At 46.9% G+C, this 12,746-nt stretch overlaps 1 protein-coding gene across 1 annotated transcript in view; it reads right to left on the bottom strand.

Moving 5' to 3' along the window:
• Parp8 (poly(ADP-ribose) polymerase family member 8) overlaps nt 1–5,283 on the bottom strand; it is a 186,472-nt gene extending 181,189 nt beyond the window's left edge. The window contains exons 1-3 of the mRNA XM_059276249.1: nt 5,004–5,283; nt 4,814–4,915; nt 3,830–3,884 (exon numbers count right to left, since the gene is read on the bottom strand). Of these exons, the coding sequence (XP_059132232.1) occupies nt 3,830–3,884; nt 4,814–4,915; nt 5,004–5,109 (263 nt within the window). The 5' untranslated portion in view covers nt 5,110–5,283. The remainder of the gene's footprint in view (nt 1–3,829; nt 3,885–4,813; nt 4,916–5,003) is intronic.
• Nucleotides 5,284–12,746: the final 7,463 nt, after the last annotated feature.

Here is a 12,746-nt window from a genome sequence, read left to right as displayed (position 1 = left end):
TGTTTTTAACTTATTTTGTCTGCACCTGTGAACACATGCACACACGTGCATGTGCGCGCACAGGCACGCACGCATGTGCACACACACACACACACACACACACACACACACACACACCTGCACAGGCACAAGCCATGGGACACAGGCCCAGATCAGAGGACACTTTCAGGGGGCCTGGTTCTTTCCTTAGGCTGTGCGGGTACCAGGGACTGAACTCCGGTCATCCGGCTTGTGGCAGGTGCCTTTACCAGCTTAGCCATTTCACCAGGCCCATTCGAAAGTTCCAACAATCAAAACTCTGATTCTTAGGTTTTTAAAACTGTTTTATTTTCCTAATCTTTCCATGGTTGAAAGCTCAGAGAATCCGAGAGCAGTCTGCAGTCGGGGCAATTGGGTTCTTAGTTCTGGCCTAAACTTTAATAACCTCTGGCCTCAGAGACTGAGTCGGCCTTCCAATCTCCTTGTTATCTGGTTCCACATATTTTATCCCTTCTGTTTCTTCTGGCACTAATCCCATCTCTGACCACACCAAGATGCAAAATCAGAGCCCCAATCCTTTGAGATTTTAAGGAATGTCCTGCTAATTCATATAGGAAAAGGGAAATGCCAGGAGGTCACAAACATGGCAAAGTATAAGAGAAAAAAAATGATTTTTTTTTCATGAACTCTAAATCGTGGACAGCTGAGGCCTATTCTTAGCAAACGTCAGAAATCAAATGACACTGGAATTCAGGAGTGGGAATAGGGAGTGTTTTAAGGACCACTGCTAGAATGAACGAGTTAAACAGTATTATATATTGCCGAAGTCAAACAGGGGTAGATGTCGGGAAAACCAACGTTCACAATATTTAACACCTTTTCCCAATCCACAGACATTAAACATTCCAAGTGTCTGTAAAGTCCTGTCGTCTGTTGTGTTTGTTTCTGTGAACCTGTCTGCACTCTCAGGAAGGTCAAGGAACCGATGCACAGGAAGTGGCGCACACCTCTGGAGTGTGACAGATCAGGTATTCACACCTGGGCTCCCTCAGTTAACTGAGCAAATGTGACCATGTGAACTGAACGGTCTCGGGCTCTCAGCACACCCGAAAGTGAGGAAGAGAAATTCCAAGTGCTTTAGGAAGAGCTTTGATCCAACCATTTACTCTTCCTCATGCCTCACCTCCAGTCTACCAAGGCAGGACACCTAATATTAACAAGTTCTTTGCCCCTGTAAGGACCTTCTGATGAATGGTTACAAGACTGCTACTCAGGCCTAACAATCAAATCACTCTTTTGCATTTCCTCTTATCTACAGAAACACTGAAGTAAAGAGATCAAAAATGAAAGTTCAGTATTCCCTCTTTTAACAGTACCGTGAATGACCGGCTTTTATAAGTTTGGAACACGTAATATATTCTCAGAAAGTTTCAGATATTAAATGGTATGTTAAATTTTATCTACAACTTGAATTGAAAATTACTCCTAATGGTTTAAATGGAACAGCGGCTGAAAACAATTCAAAATAACCATGTACTGTTCTCTGCAGAAGACTTCCTTCAATGGTGAAGTGTAATTTACTTGCAATGAAAACATTAATCTAACGCTATAAGTTGGTAAGCACATTAAATCAAGACAGAGCTGGTGTAGTTGATCATGTCTGTAACTCAAGCATTCAGGAAGCAGAGGCAGGACAAACACAGCCCAAAGCTAGACAGTGGTCAATATCGTGAGAGTCCCAGGCCGGACTGCGTGACAATGAGACTGTCTCAAAAACAATTCTAGAAATATAAAAATTAAATCAAGATCCAGCAGAGGTATTTTAATTTTGAACATCTGATAGGTATTTGGGGTTGGGAAGTGGATAATGAATATTAATATGGATAATGAAAGCAATATATTTTTAAGAAAAAATAATCTCTGCCCTCGAATACAAACTTACAGGGATTTCCTACTATCCTTTATCAAACAACTGTATGTTTGTTGCCATGTAAGAACAAGCCTCGAGAAAACAAAGCAACCACACAACCCTACTTTTTTTTTTCTTTCCACATTATACACACAAGCCCCAGAGATTTAAATAGGCATAAAGGAAAAACATTACCTCTTCATAGAGTGGCATAGGAAAGGTAATATTTCTTACTTTAAAAACAGGCATGGTACTTGTTTCTATAGGGAAAACTGATGTTATCTTAATTAGTTAATTATTCATCCCAGCACCTTAGGCTTGATCCTAGGGACATTCATAACTACTCCACCTCCAGCCACTGAACCCTAGCTCAGTAACCGCTGATAAAGAATCTTAACTGTGCTATCTAACAGATGTAAGAGATTCAAGTCACAGACTGCCGCTCTTGGTACAGACACTGGGACCACAAGTGTCTTACCATAAATCAAAGCACCTGGGAGGCTGAGGCAGGAGGACTACCTTGAGTTCTAGGCAAGCCTGGGCTGTAGAGGAAACACACACACACACACCCCTCAAAGAAAGGCCCACTTAGGGTATTCCTGTCCCCACACTCCACTAAAGGCAGGTGACAACGAACTCCACCTGATTGCCTGAGAATGTTTTCCATGGCCACATAGCATGTTTTAGCCCTTACAATAATCCAAGAGAACATTCATCATATACTAATGTCCTTTGGATATTAAGTGTAGGAGCAGTGTTAATTTAATCAAACATCCTCTAATTTAATTTGATCCATAATTACAAAAATGATGGTACTCTCAGAAATTAAGAAATAATGTAATTTAGTCAATCAATGTGATGCCAATCCTGGGACTTAGGGTGAACTATATTTGGGTACAGGATAACCATTTTAACTAAGATTTTATTTTATTTTTTTTATTATTTTTGAGATGAAGGATACAACACAAATTCTAAGTATTTTAAAGGTACACATTATATCAAGCTTTTAAAAATATTTACAGATGAAAGCTTCTTTGCAATTTCTATATTCATAAATGTTTCCATTAGCTAAGAGATATTTTGGAATGTGGTCAACATATTTTGAACGTCAACTCCTAACAGCTGGGCTAGGCTCAGGAGTCTCCGTAGACTTAGTATCTCACAATAGCCAAAGCTCTTTTAAATCAGTTGTCCCTAAAAGAATAAAGGAAGAAAACCCTAACCATGAAAATATGTGTTTTTGTAGAAACTTCTGATGCTAATTCTACTTCCTCAAGACAAAATTGGATTTGGGGCGGCATCAAAGCCTTGACAATTTACTACTAAAATGTGCATTTCTCATTCTTCTCCAGAAGAAGTCATCCACTCCAGCTACATGTAACTCCAAAATCTTTTCCTACAACTAATGTGAAAACCAAAATAACCAGTCCTTGGGGGTGGGAAAAACAAAAACAAAACCATTTGGAGAACTGGCAGACCACTGCATGTTTATGTCAACCTTCAGGGAAATGGAAACACACAGCCCCAACTCATCGGAAAAAAAAAAAAAATCACCACTGGCGATCAAACTATTTTGTGACATTTTATGTCTTTCACGTTTTTCACTCCAAGCTCAATACTCCCAATTTTGCACCGGCTCGCCTGTGTCAAATCAGAACGCCTAAGGAGCAATCCAGTGCTGTGGCAGAACAGTTTCTTAACATGAGAGTTCTCTGCTCTTCGCCTGTAGCGTAGCTTCAGAAGAAGAAAAATAAAACTTCAAGTATATTCATTTTCCTCCTGCTATATAAAATCGGGAGACATCAGGATAGGAATGCAGCTAGGAAGCAGCCCGCAAGAATTAAAACAAACAAGCAAAATACCCAAACACGGAACACGCTAGGAACAAAGGAAACACAAGCGTGTGAACAGGAAATGAAGCAACTCTATATACATAAATACCTTTTGGGGCCGCCAACGTAGGTGAAAGTAAAGGTAGAGTCTGAGTATCTGAAATCTGAAACGGAAAGTCGTGTTAAAAAGGCCACCCCGGGTGGGTTGTTTTTAACCCCAATTCTGTCTGGAACCTGCTAGTTCATCGGAGCCAAGGAGGCCCGAGCAGGACGGGAATGGAGGGCTGGAGAGCCAGGAGTGGGCACGGCCACGGTGCGGGAGGGGATGCCGAGCACCCCGCGGGGTGCAGCGGGAGTCTGCCCCCCGCAACAAGTGCCGGGTGCCATGGCAACGGCGGGGAATTTCCCAGCCAGGCGGCCGGAAGCAACCCCTGCCAGGCTTCGGGCTGCAAAGCCCGAACTGCTCTCGGCCTCGGGGGGAGCAAAGATGGACGCAAAGCGACCCCCGGGCTGGGCCTGCCTAGCTCAGGAGCCCGGGGCATCCCATCCCTTCCCCGGGGCGGTGTCTGTGCGCTCGCTCGCAAGAGGAGCTGGTGCAGCCGAGGGGGGCGGGAGCCCGGCCCAGCGCTGCTTTCTCCCGGGGCCTCGGTGGCGCCGAGCGGAGCGGCGCGGCGCAGCGCAGCGCAGCCGGTCCCTTCCCGGCCGCCGCCGTTCGGCCGATGGCGCAAAGCCGCGGGCTCTAGCCCGCCCCACTCGGCCGCGGCTGCCGGAGCCCCGAGGATGCTCCGGGCACCGCCGGTGGCTGGAATCCAGCGCCCGGCCCCTCGGCTCCAACCGCGCGGGTCCTGCCCCCGGAGCCCGAGGCTGCCCCTGGCCTGGCGGAGCTTGGCGGGGCTGGAGGGATGCTCGTGCCCCCCTCCCCCTTGGGGCTCCAGCTCACGCCGCTGCAGCTGTTTCCAAATGCACCGGGAACGGGGTCTTGCAGCCCCACACCCCCAGCTACACGCGTCGTCGCGGTCAGAAATCTGGGCAGGGGGGTGGCCGGAGGGGAAGGCTGGCTCCGGGTCCCAGGATCCGGGAGGCAAGAACTCACCTGCAAACAGGCAGTCTTTCTCGGCTCTGGACTTCTGGATCACGACGTCGATATCCTTCTGAATTCTCTCTTGCCTTGAACACATCCCCATTAAATAAATCCCTGGAAAAGAAGCAGCCGCTATTTCCACCCCACCCCACCCCCCTCGCACGCTTCCAGCTTTCGTAAATATTCAGTTAAAAAATGAAACCTCTGGCCGAGGCAGGGGCTGAAGGCGAAGTGGTTTCGGAAGTGATCCCGGGTGAGAGAGGAGGAGGTGGCGGAGGAGGAGGAGGTGGGGGAGGTCGGCTTTGCATTCCCAGATGTGACCGCCCAGCTGCTGCTCGCCGCTGCTGGATTCCAATTTCCTCCCCTTCTGACAATGGATGGTGATGACACCGAGTCTCACTTTCTCCCTCCCCCGCCCGGAGGACGGCCGGCCGTGGGAAGCCGAGGGGCCCGAAGGGGGCCGGGGACCGCTGGAGAGCGATCGGCAGCCGTGGAGCGGCGGGCGCCGGCGAGGGGCGAGCCCCGCTCCGACTCACGCGCGCACACCCCTCGCGGCCCGCACGCCGGCCTTCCCACACCCGCGCACACTCGCGCCCGCGGGCGGCGGCCGTGCCCAGGCTGCTGCAGCGCCGCCCGCCCGCCTGCCTGCCCGCCCGCCCGCCGCAGACCCTCCCGCACCCGCCGCGGGTCACCGGGCCCGGCTGCGCGCCGCTGGGGCTTTAATAGTATCCGCCATCCGCGCAGTCTGGATTTCCCCACCCCCGACCGCCACTCGCGCCGGGAGCTGAGTGACAGTGTAGGTAGTGAAGACTCCCTGGGGCTCCCAGCCTCTCCCGCACAACCCCCCCCCCTCCCCGCCTTTCCACCACTTTTATGAATTCGACTCCACTTTCAGAAGGAATTATGAGTCATATGGAAACCCAAGCCGGAGTGGCTGGGAGGGAGAAAGGGGGAAAAGAAAAATCTTCACGAATTAAAAATAAATAAAGTGAACAAACCTTTCCTTGTAATCACATCAGGCAAGAAGGGAAAAGCCTGGAGATTGCTCCAGAATCACGCTCTCATTTCTTTAATGCCTTAATTTTTGATGGTGGCAGTGGTAGTGGTGTTTTTTTGTTTGTTTTTGTTTGTTTGTTTGGTCGGTTGGTTGGTTGGTTTTGTTTTGCTTTGTTTTGTTTAACCCTAGGTTGAAGTTCAGCCCCTTTGAGGAGCTCTTTTGAAAATGAAGCCCTTTCTGAGAGACTCCAAAGACTCACCAGTACTTCCGGCTTAGCTCTGTTAATAAGAAATTGACAGGCGCAGCTGGAATGTGCCAGGGTCTCCCTAGACGAGAGGCTCTGGCTTGGGTCATATTCAGAAACCACCCTTCTGCGGGCTAGCCAAGGGAAAAGCTTCTCCAGTCCTGTTATCTTGAGCAGCAGCAAAAGAATACTGCTGAGATCCTCGCTTCTGTCCTGCCTGAATGAAGCTTATGGTAGTTGGCCCACCCTTATTGCCATAACTTAACAATGTGGACAGGGCTCCACCATGCACTTTTCTTTAGCATCTTTACTGAGAACTTTCCCCTGGCAGACCATGCTTATTTTGTTTTGCATTCCAAAACCAAGCAGTGTCTGGAATACAGGAGGCGTTATCAACCAGCTAGCTGGTCGGGAGCCTTTTAATCTTCCAGATAGGAAAAGTGAGTAGGCGAGAAGATCTTCCTGTGCTGGCAAGCCTGGGTGAGTGCCCCAGGCCTAGGGGCTGAACAGACAAACCCAGAGGAGTATTATGGTCTCAAACCCTTTAGAATCCAGACACTCGCTCTTGACACTCGGGTTGTAGGCTTACCTATCTCCAGCCTTTCAGTATCTGTAGTCTCATACTTGTCCTCTTTTGTAATCCTCCGTTTCTGACAGTTGTGGGTGACAGCCTAAGACAGCATCCTGCAGCAATTTGGTGGTGCTTTCCAGCTTTCAAGTTCTCCTACAGGCCTTGCACACAGGGATCCTTAGCCCTCCCTGACAAGTGATCTGAGCCCCAGGCCTATGGTTGCTCAGATCTGGATTCTTTAAGGCTTGACCACATGCAGGAACTCTTCCAGAGACCAACCAAAGCCTTCAGTTTCCCTTCACTACCTTGCTTGAGAAGACTTCTCTAAAGGTCAATGTTGCAATATGTGGGGGGGAGGGGGGTGTCAGCAAAGGGGAGTGTCTTCTGGGCTAAAGTGAGCCAAACAACCTGCTTGTGTTGCCAGAAAGGTGGGGTGGGGGTGGGTGATAGTGTTTGAACCAATCCTGGCAGTTCCTCATACAGACCAAGGACCATGTTGGCACCAATCACAGGTCTTCTGATGGATTACTAGTGAAAGTCTCCATCTGCTATGGATGGAGAAGGCTTCAAGGTCACCTAGAGTTTACCAAGGCATGCTGTGGGAAGATATCCAATGCTAGCTATTTGAGACACTCATGTCTGAGATGGTGACATTAGGAGTTGGAGTTATACTTCATTAACTGGATTGCTTCTTCTGTCCCAGAGAGTGAAAGCCATGGTGGGCTCCCATGGAGTGTTTGGAATGGCAAGAGCTGGGGTAAGAGTATTTGGGCTGGCTGCTTGGCTGATAATCCTGTGCTTAAGGCAGCCAGGATATCAAGGCAGGGTACTGAAGCTTACAAGTTAAGGCATCAATTTACCTTAGTCCCCAACATACCATTAAAAAAGGATGTTTTCCCTTGGTGCAGGGAGGAGGGGCTTGGACCTGCCTCAACTGAATGTACCTGGCTCTGCTGACTCCCCATGGGAGACCTTGCCTTGGAGGAGGTGGGAATGGGGGTGGGGGTGGAAGGCTGGGGGGGGAGGAGGGAGGACAGGGGAATCTGTTGTTGGTATGTAAAATGAATAGAAAAATCTCTATAATAATAAAAAATTAAAAATAAATAAATAATTTTTTTAAAAGGATGCTTTCAACAAAGCCCCATAACCAATCACATTTATTTAACAGTACTTTAACCATGTTCAACGCCTGTGGCAATGCCTTTAGAAAGGCAGGTTCCTCTCAGTTGTCTTCAAGACCTCAGTGCTGGCTGAATACACGAAGAGTTGTTTCTCGCAGCCGTTCTTTATAAGGTACACCAGTCTCAGTCAGCATCTCTTACCAGCCTAAGTTCCCAACAGTCACTGAAGTGGCTCAGATCTTTCCTCTGTCTGATCCTCATCCTGACAGTGGTGACATGATGCATAAGAGAGGAGGACTGGTGGTCCTCCCTGACACATTCGATTCCACCACATCAAAAGGAAGAGATTTCATCCCAACTCCTTCACCTAGCAGACAAGAAACAAGGCGTGTATGGCATGTTCCGCCATCCCTGCTGAAGTTAAAAAGAGAACTCCACATTCTCTAGATCCACTGTCACTACAACCACAATAGCAACTTCTCTCCCCCTGGATGAGTCCTGATTAGGACCTAGTAGATTTGAATCCCCTCTGGCTGTTTTGCTGTAGAAACATCAGACAACAAAAGGCACTTTCGTCCTGATTGCCCATTCCTAAATTCACAAGTACATCCTTCTATTATGAGCTAAACGTATACATGTAGAAATAAAGTTACTTAATAATAATGTATTAAATTAGTCAATTGACTAATTCCTCATTGTTCTGCTGCTACATGCAGTAGTCTTCTACCATGTTGTTTGGATGAACTGGTTACAAGTAACTTTTGTTACAAATAACTTATAATTCCAGGAGTAGAGATATCCTCTAGTTCATAGCAGTATGTCCTATGTGTCTGGCACTGTCTGGAGGTCCTGAAGGTAAACCGAGGGAACTGTGAAGCAAGTTTGAAGCAAGGCAGGGCTATACAGTGAGATCCAGGCCAACCTGGGCTAAAGGGTGAAAACCTGTTTCAAAATAAACAACAACAACATAACTCCAAAGAGACAAAGTCAAAATTATTCAGTAAGCCAACTGACTCCATTTCTCAAGACATATCTCCTATGGGAACTGAATCATATCAAGGAAATAATATCTTCAATCGGCATGATTTGATCACAGTGTGATACTTACAGGGACAGGCTGTCCTCCTGACCAGCGTGTGTCCTGTGGGCTCGCCCCAGTGACAGCACCTATTACACTTACTATTTGTCCTCCTTTCTTAAGAGGCTCTGAGTCTGTGTAATTTGCTCTGTTCAAAAGCCTTTCTCCTCTCTTTCAGCTGATGTGTAAAACACAGACCGTACTCAACAAATAACCTGTTAAAAAGACAGGGGACGGTAGCCTTCCATGGAGCAAAGTGGAAACAGCAAAGAATAACATCGAATTCAGAGGGCTGGAGATGGAGGCTGAGTGCTGGGGAGACTGAGAGTGGAAAAGAAAACCAGGAGTAAAGAAAGTATGGAATGGTGTTATAGGGTGTGGGAAGATTTGGACACAGTGGGGTGCTGCATTTGGCCCCCATAAACTTTCAAATCCACCCGTATGCTTCTTTTCCAAGATCCACATTCAGAGATCCACATTCAGTGATTTCGTGTTAGTATGAAATTATCTATGGTCAGACTATTATACCGTGGAAGTTAGAATCACCACTTAGTCGGTCTTTTTCTTTTTCACCAGGAAGTTGAATACTAATCACTTGCCATGCCACTACATGGAAATGTGGAAAGAGCAGGGATATGGTTATGAATGAAGCCATGAAGGTATAACCCCGGTAGTAAAGGGATTAAAGAGTTAGATAAAGACACAGCTAGGTATGACACTGTATGCCTGTAATCTCAGCACTCAGGAGGCAGAGGTAGGAGGATTGCTGCAAGTTCAAGGCCAGCCTTGTCTACACAGAGAGTTCTAGGCTAGCCAAAACTGCATAGCAGGACTGTACACACCTATTTCTCTGCAACAGAAAGATTGTGAAAGAGAAAATACATGACACAACTTGTTCAGTCCCTGTGGGTTCCCCTCTTCAACAACAGAGTTGTGCATGGCAAGATTGGTAGACAGTAGCACAAACAGTTGCCCTATATTAGAGGCTTGCAGTTTTAAGGAAGTTTTTGTCTGTCCAAGTAGATCAATCTTAGCCTGTATCACGGGCTGGAAGCGTGCCAGGACCAATGGCTGCTGCATTCCAACAGGACCAGGCGTGGTCATGGCAGCCCCACTACTTTAAATCTGAGCCAGGAGCTCATATATCCCACATGGTCCAAGTCTGCTTCCTCATGCCACTTGGCACACCAGCCTCCTGAAATGTTGACATTAGCAAACTTCCAACACAAAGGTTGCCAACTCGAGCATATTTTTCTTTACTGCCTAGATTATTTTAGGTGTGGACCTGCCTAATAGAAGTATGAACTAAACAGGATTTTACATTGTCTCTCTCACACACACATACTCTCTCCTCTCTCCTCTCGAAATGGCTCACCCTTACTCTTGTTCTCTCTCTCTCTCTCTCTCTCTCTCTCTCTCTCTCTCTCTCTCTCTCTCTCTCTCTCTCAAGTTTATTGGTGAAAGAAAGGAGAGAGGCCAGGGTGGGCTGTATCAGTAGCTAAAGGGGCTTGCTGCCAGGCATGATGACCTGAATTGGATCCCAGATCCTTCATGGCTGATGGAGAGAACTGACTCCTGAAAGCTATCCTCTCACTTTCACATGCATCCCAACACACACACACACAAACACACACACACACACACACACAAAAAAAAAAAAAATGTATGAAAGAATGAAGGAAGGAAAGAAGGAAGGGAGGAAGAAAGGAAGGAAGGAGAACTGAGGGTATGAGTCAGTTGATAGACACCCACCTATGCTGAAATCCCAGTGCGTGGGATACAGAAGCACATGATTCTGGATTTCAAGGCTATCCTCAGCTACAAACAAGTTTAAGGCCAGCCTGAGGTACATGGAACCCTGCCTCAAAGACAGGAAGGGAGGAGGGAAGAAGAGAGGAAGGGACTGGGTGTATAGTTTACTGGTTGTGATAAGGTTAAAAACAAAGGTTGGCATTATAAAGAATGGTAGGGTTAAAATAGCAAGGTTGGGAACACTGAAGGTGAAAAATGAAAGGGCTTGCATCTGGGTATGAGATAACCAAGCTTACCAGATAAGAGGAATAGCAAGACTCCGAGCCAGTATTGGCAGGCTGACTGGTTCCTCCTCCTTGAAGAACATATGCAAGGCACATCGCCCTTCCTTATAATCGTGCTTCTAATAAACCCAACTGTAGCAGACTAAGGTTAATGACTTCTGAAAAGTCTCCACCCATTTCAGGAAAGAGACTTCCTCAGATCACACCAAAGACAAGGGGTAAAATATGAGATAAACAACAATGACATCTTCTTATCCGTGGTAGGAGCTAGCTCCAGAGCCAGACTCCATGCTGGTCATGTAAAGACAAGATCAGAGAGTATAGGCTAATTAACAATTGGCAGATCCCTACATGGGTTAAGAAGTAAGGGATGTGACATCTGCGAGGTTAATATGACTAGCTATGCAGCCTAGGTTAATGGCCAGCAGATAATCAGGATCAAGAGCCGGTAAAGACAAGTCTGAGATGGAAAAGAGTCTTCAAGGTATGACCCCTCCCCTAATGGAACATGAAGAGTACCTGATTGACTCTATGGCTGGGCCAGGGGGACATACATAGAGCGTGTGGGTCTTCATTGGCTCAACTAGTGAAATGCTCAGAGAATTAATCAATATCAACAGAAATTACCCAGGCATCATCCAGTTTGTGCCAATGTCCTATAAATAGCCCTTAGATAAACAGGTTGGGGTTCCCCTTCTCCTTTCTTGGAGGACCCTCCAGAGCATCGCTAGCTCCCAGAGTTCTGCTTTCTGCAACAGAGCCTCAAGCTTTCTTCTTTATGCTTCCTCTCTGTAATAAGAACTCCCTTTTAAGCTCATCCTTCCAGCTGCCCTTGAATTTCAGTCTTCAAATTCTCAGGACAAGGACCCAGAGCCGAGCCACAGACTCAGTTGAAGTTCTATGTGACCTTGATCGTGCCAACCCCTAACTCCTGAGTTACCCACACCTTGAGACCCTGCAGTCTCAAGGATGACAGACACACACACACACACACACACACACACACACACACACACACACGCGCCTGCTTTCAGTAGAAAGGCAGGCATGTGAGAAGGTCTGGCTTTTGAAGACAGTGCTTTTGAGCAGGAAATAGCCCCTCTGCAAAGTAAGTGAGGTTCTTTCCCCATTGCTCACATCACATGGAAACTATAGAACGGCACTGGCAGCAGCAGCACAGTCTCTTTGGATGAACTGAGAAAGACACAGGAGAACTTTTTTCAGAGTAACTTTGTTGTGAAAGTTTCATCTTTAAGGGCATCCGTCCGTGGACAGACTCCCACAAAATTGTTTTGGCATCAGAGCAGCCCAAGCTCCTGCTTCCTCTTTCCCGAGTTTCAGATCCTTAACAGCAGCTACAGGGCTAGCACTGCCCTAAGCTCAGGCTTAGTGTCTTTGCTTGTCTTGGCATCTTTGGCCTTTCCAGCACCCTGTGTAGAGAATACTTCGTATTTAAAATTATTGCTCCATATGGTTTTCTTGAGGCTGGCCCTAAAATCCCTATGTATAGTTAGTCCAAGGTGACCTGAAATTCCTTATCCTCCTGCCTTCATCTCCAATATGATAGAGTCCCAAGAGTGCCCTTCTACGCCTGGTGTGTTGAAGCTTCTTCTAGTGTATGAAGGAAGTTAGTAATGAAATGAGGAATTAGAGCTGATATTGGTACCACTACTGCCGGTAGAAAAATCAGTTACAGAACAACCTGTTGAATTCCAAAGCTATTGCAAGCTTTTTTTTTTTTCCCACCTTTTTTTTTATGGTAAGGGAACTGAGACAGGATCTCATTTTGTAGCCCAGGGTGACCCAGCACTCATTATGTTAGATAGACTGGCCTTTAATCATGGCAATCAGGCCAGAAGAGATAGCTCAGTGGTTAAGAGTATGTATTGCCCTTACAG

Source organism: Peromyscus eremicus, chromosome 11 (assembly GCF_949786415.1).
Source record: "Peromyscus eremicus chromosome 11, PerEre_H2_v1, whole genome shotgun sequence".
Taxonomy (NCBI): Eukaryota; Metazoa; Chordata; class Mammalia; order Rodentia; family Cricetidae; genus Peromyscus; species Peromyscus eremicus.
Note: the sequence above shows the minus strand (reverse complement) of the source record. Positions and strands in the feature narration are given on the sequence as shown.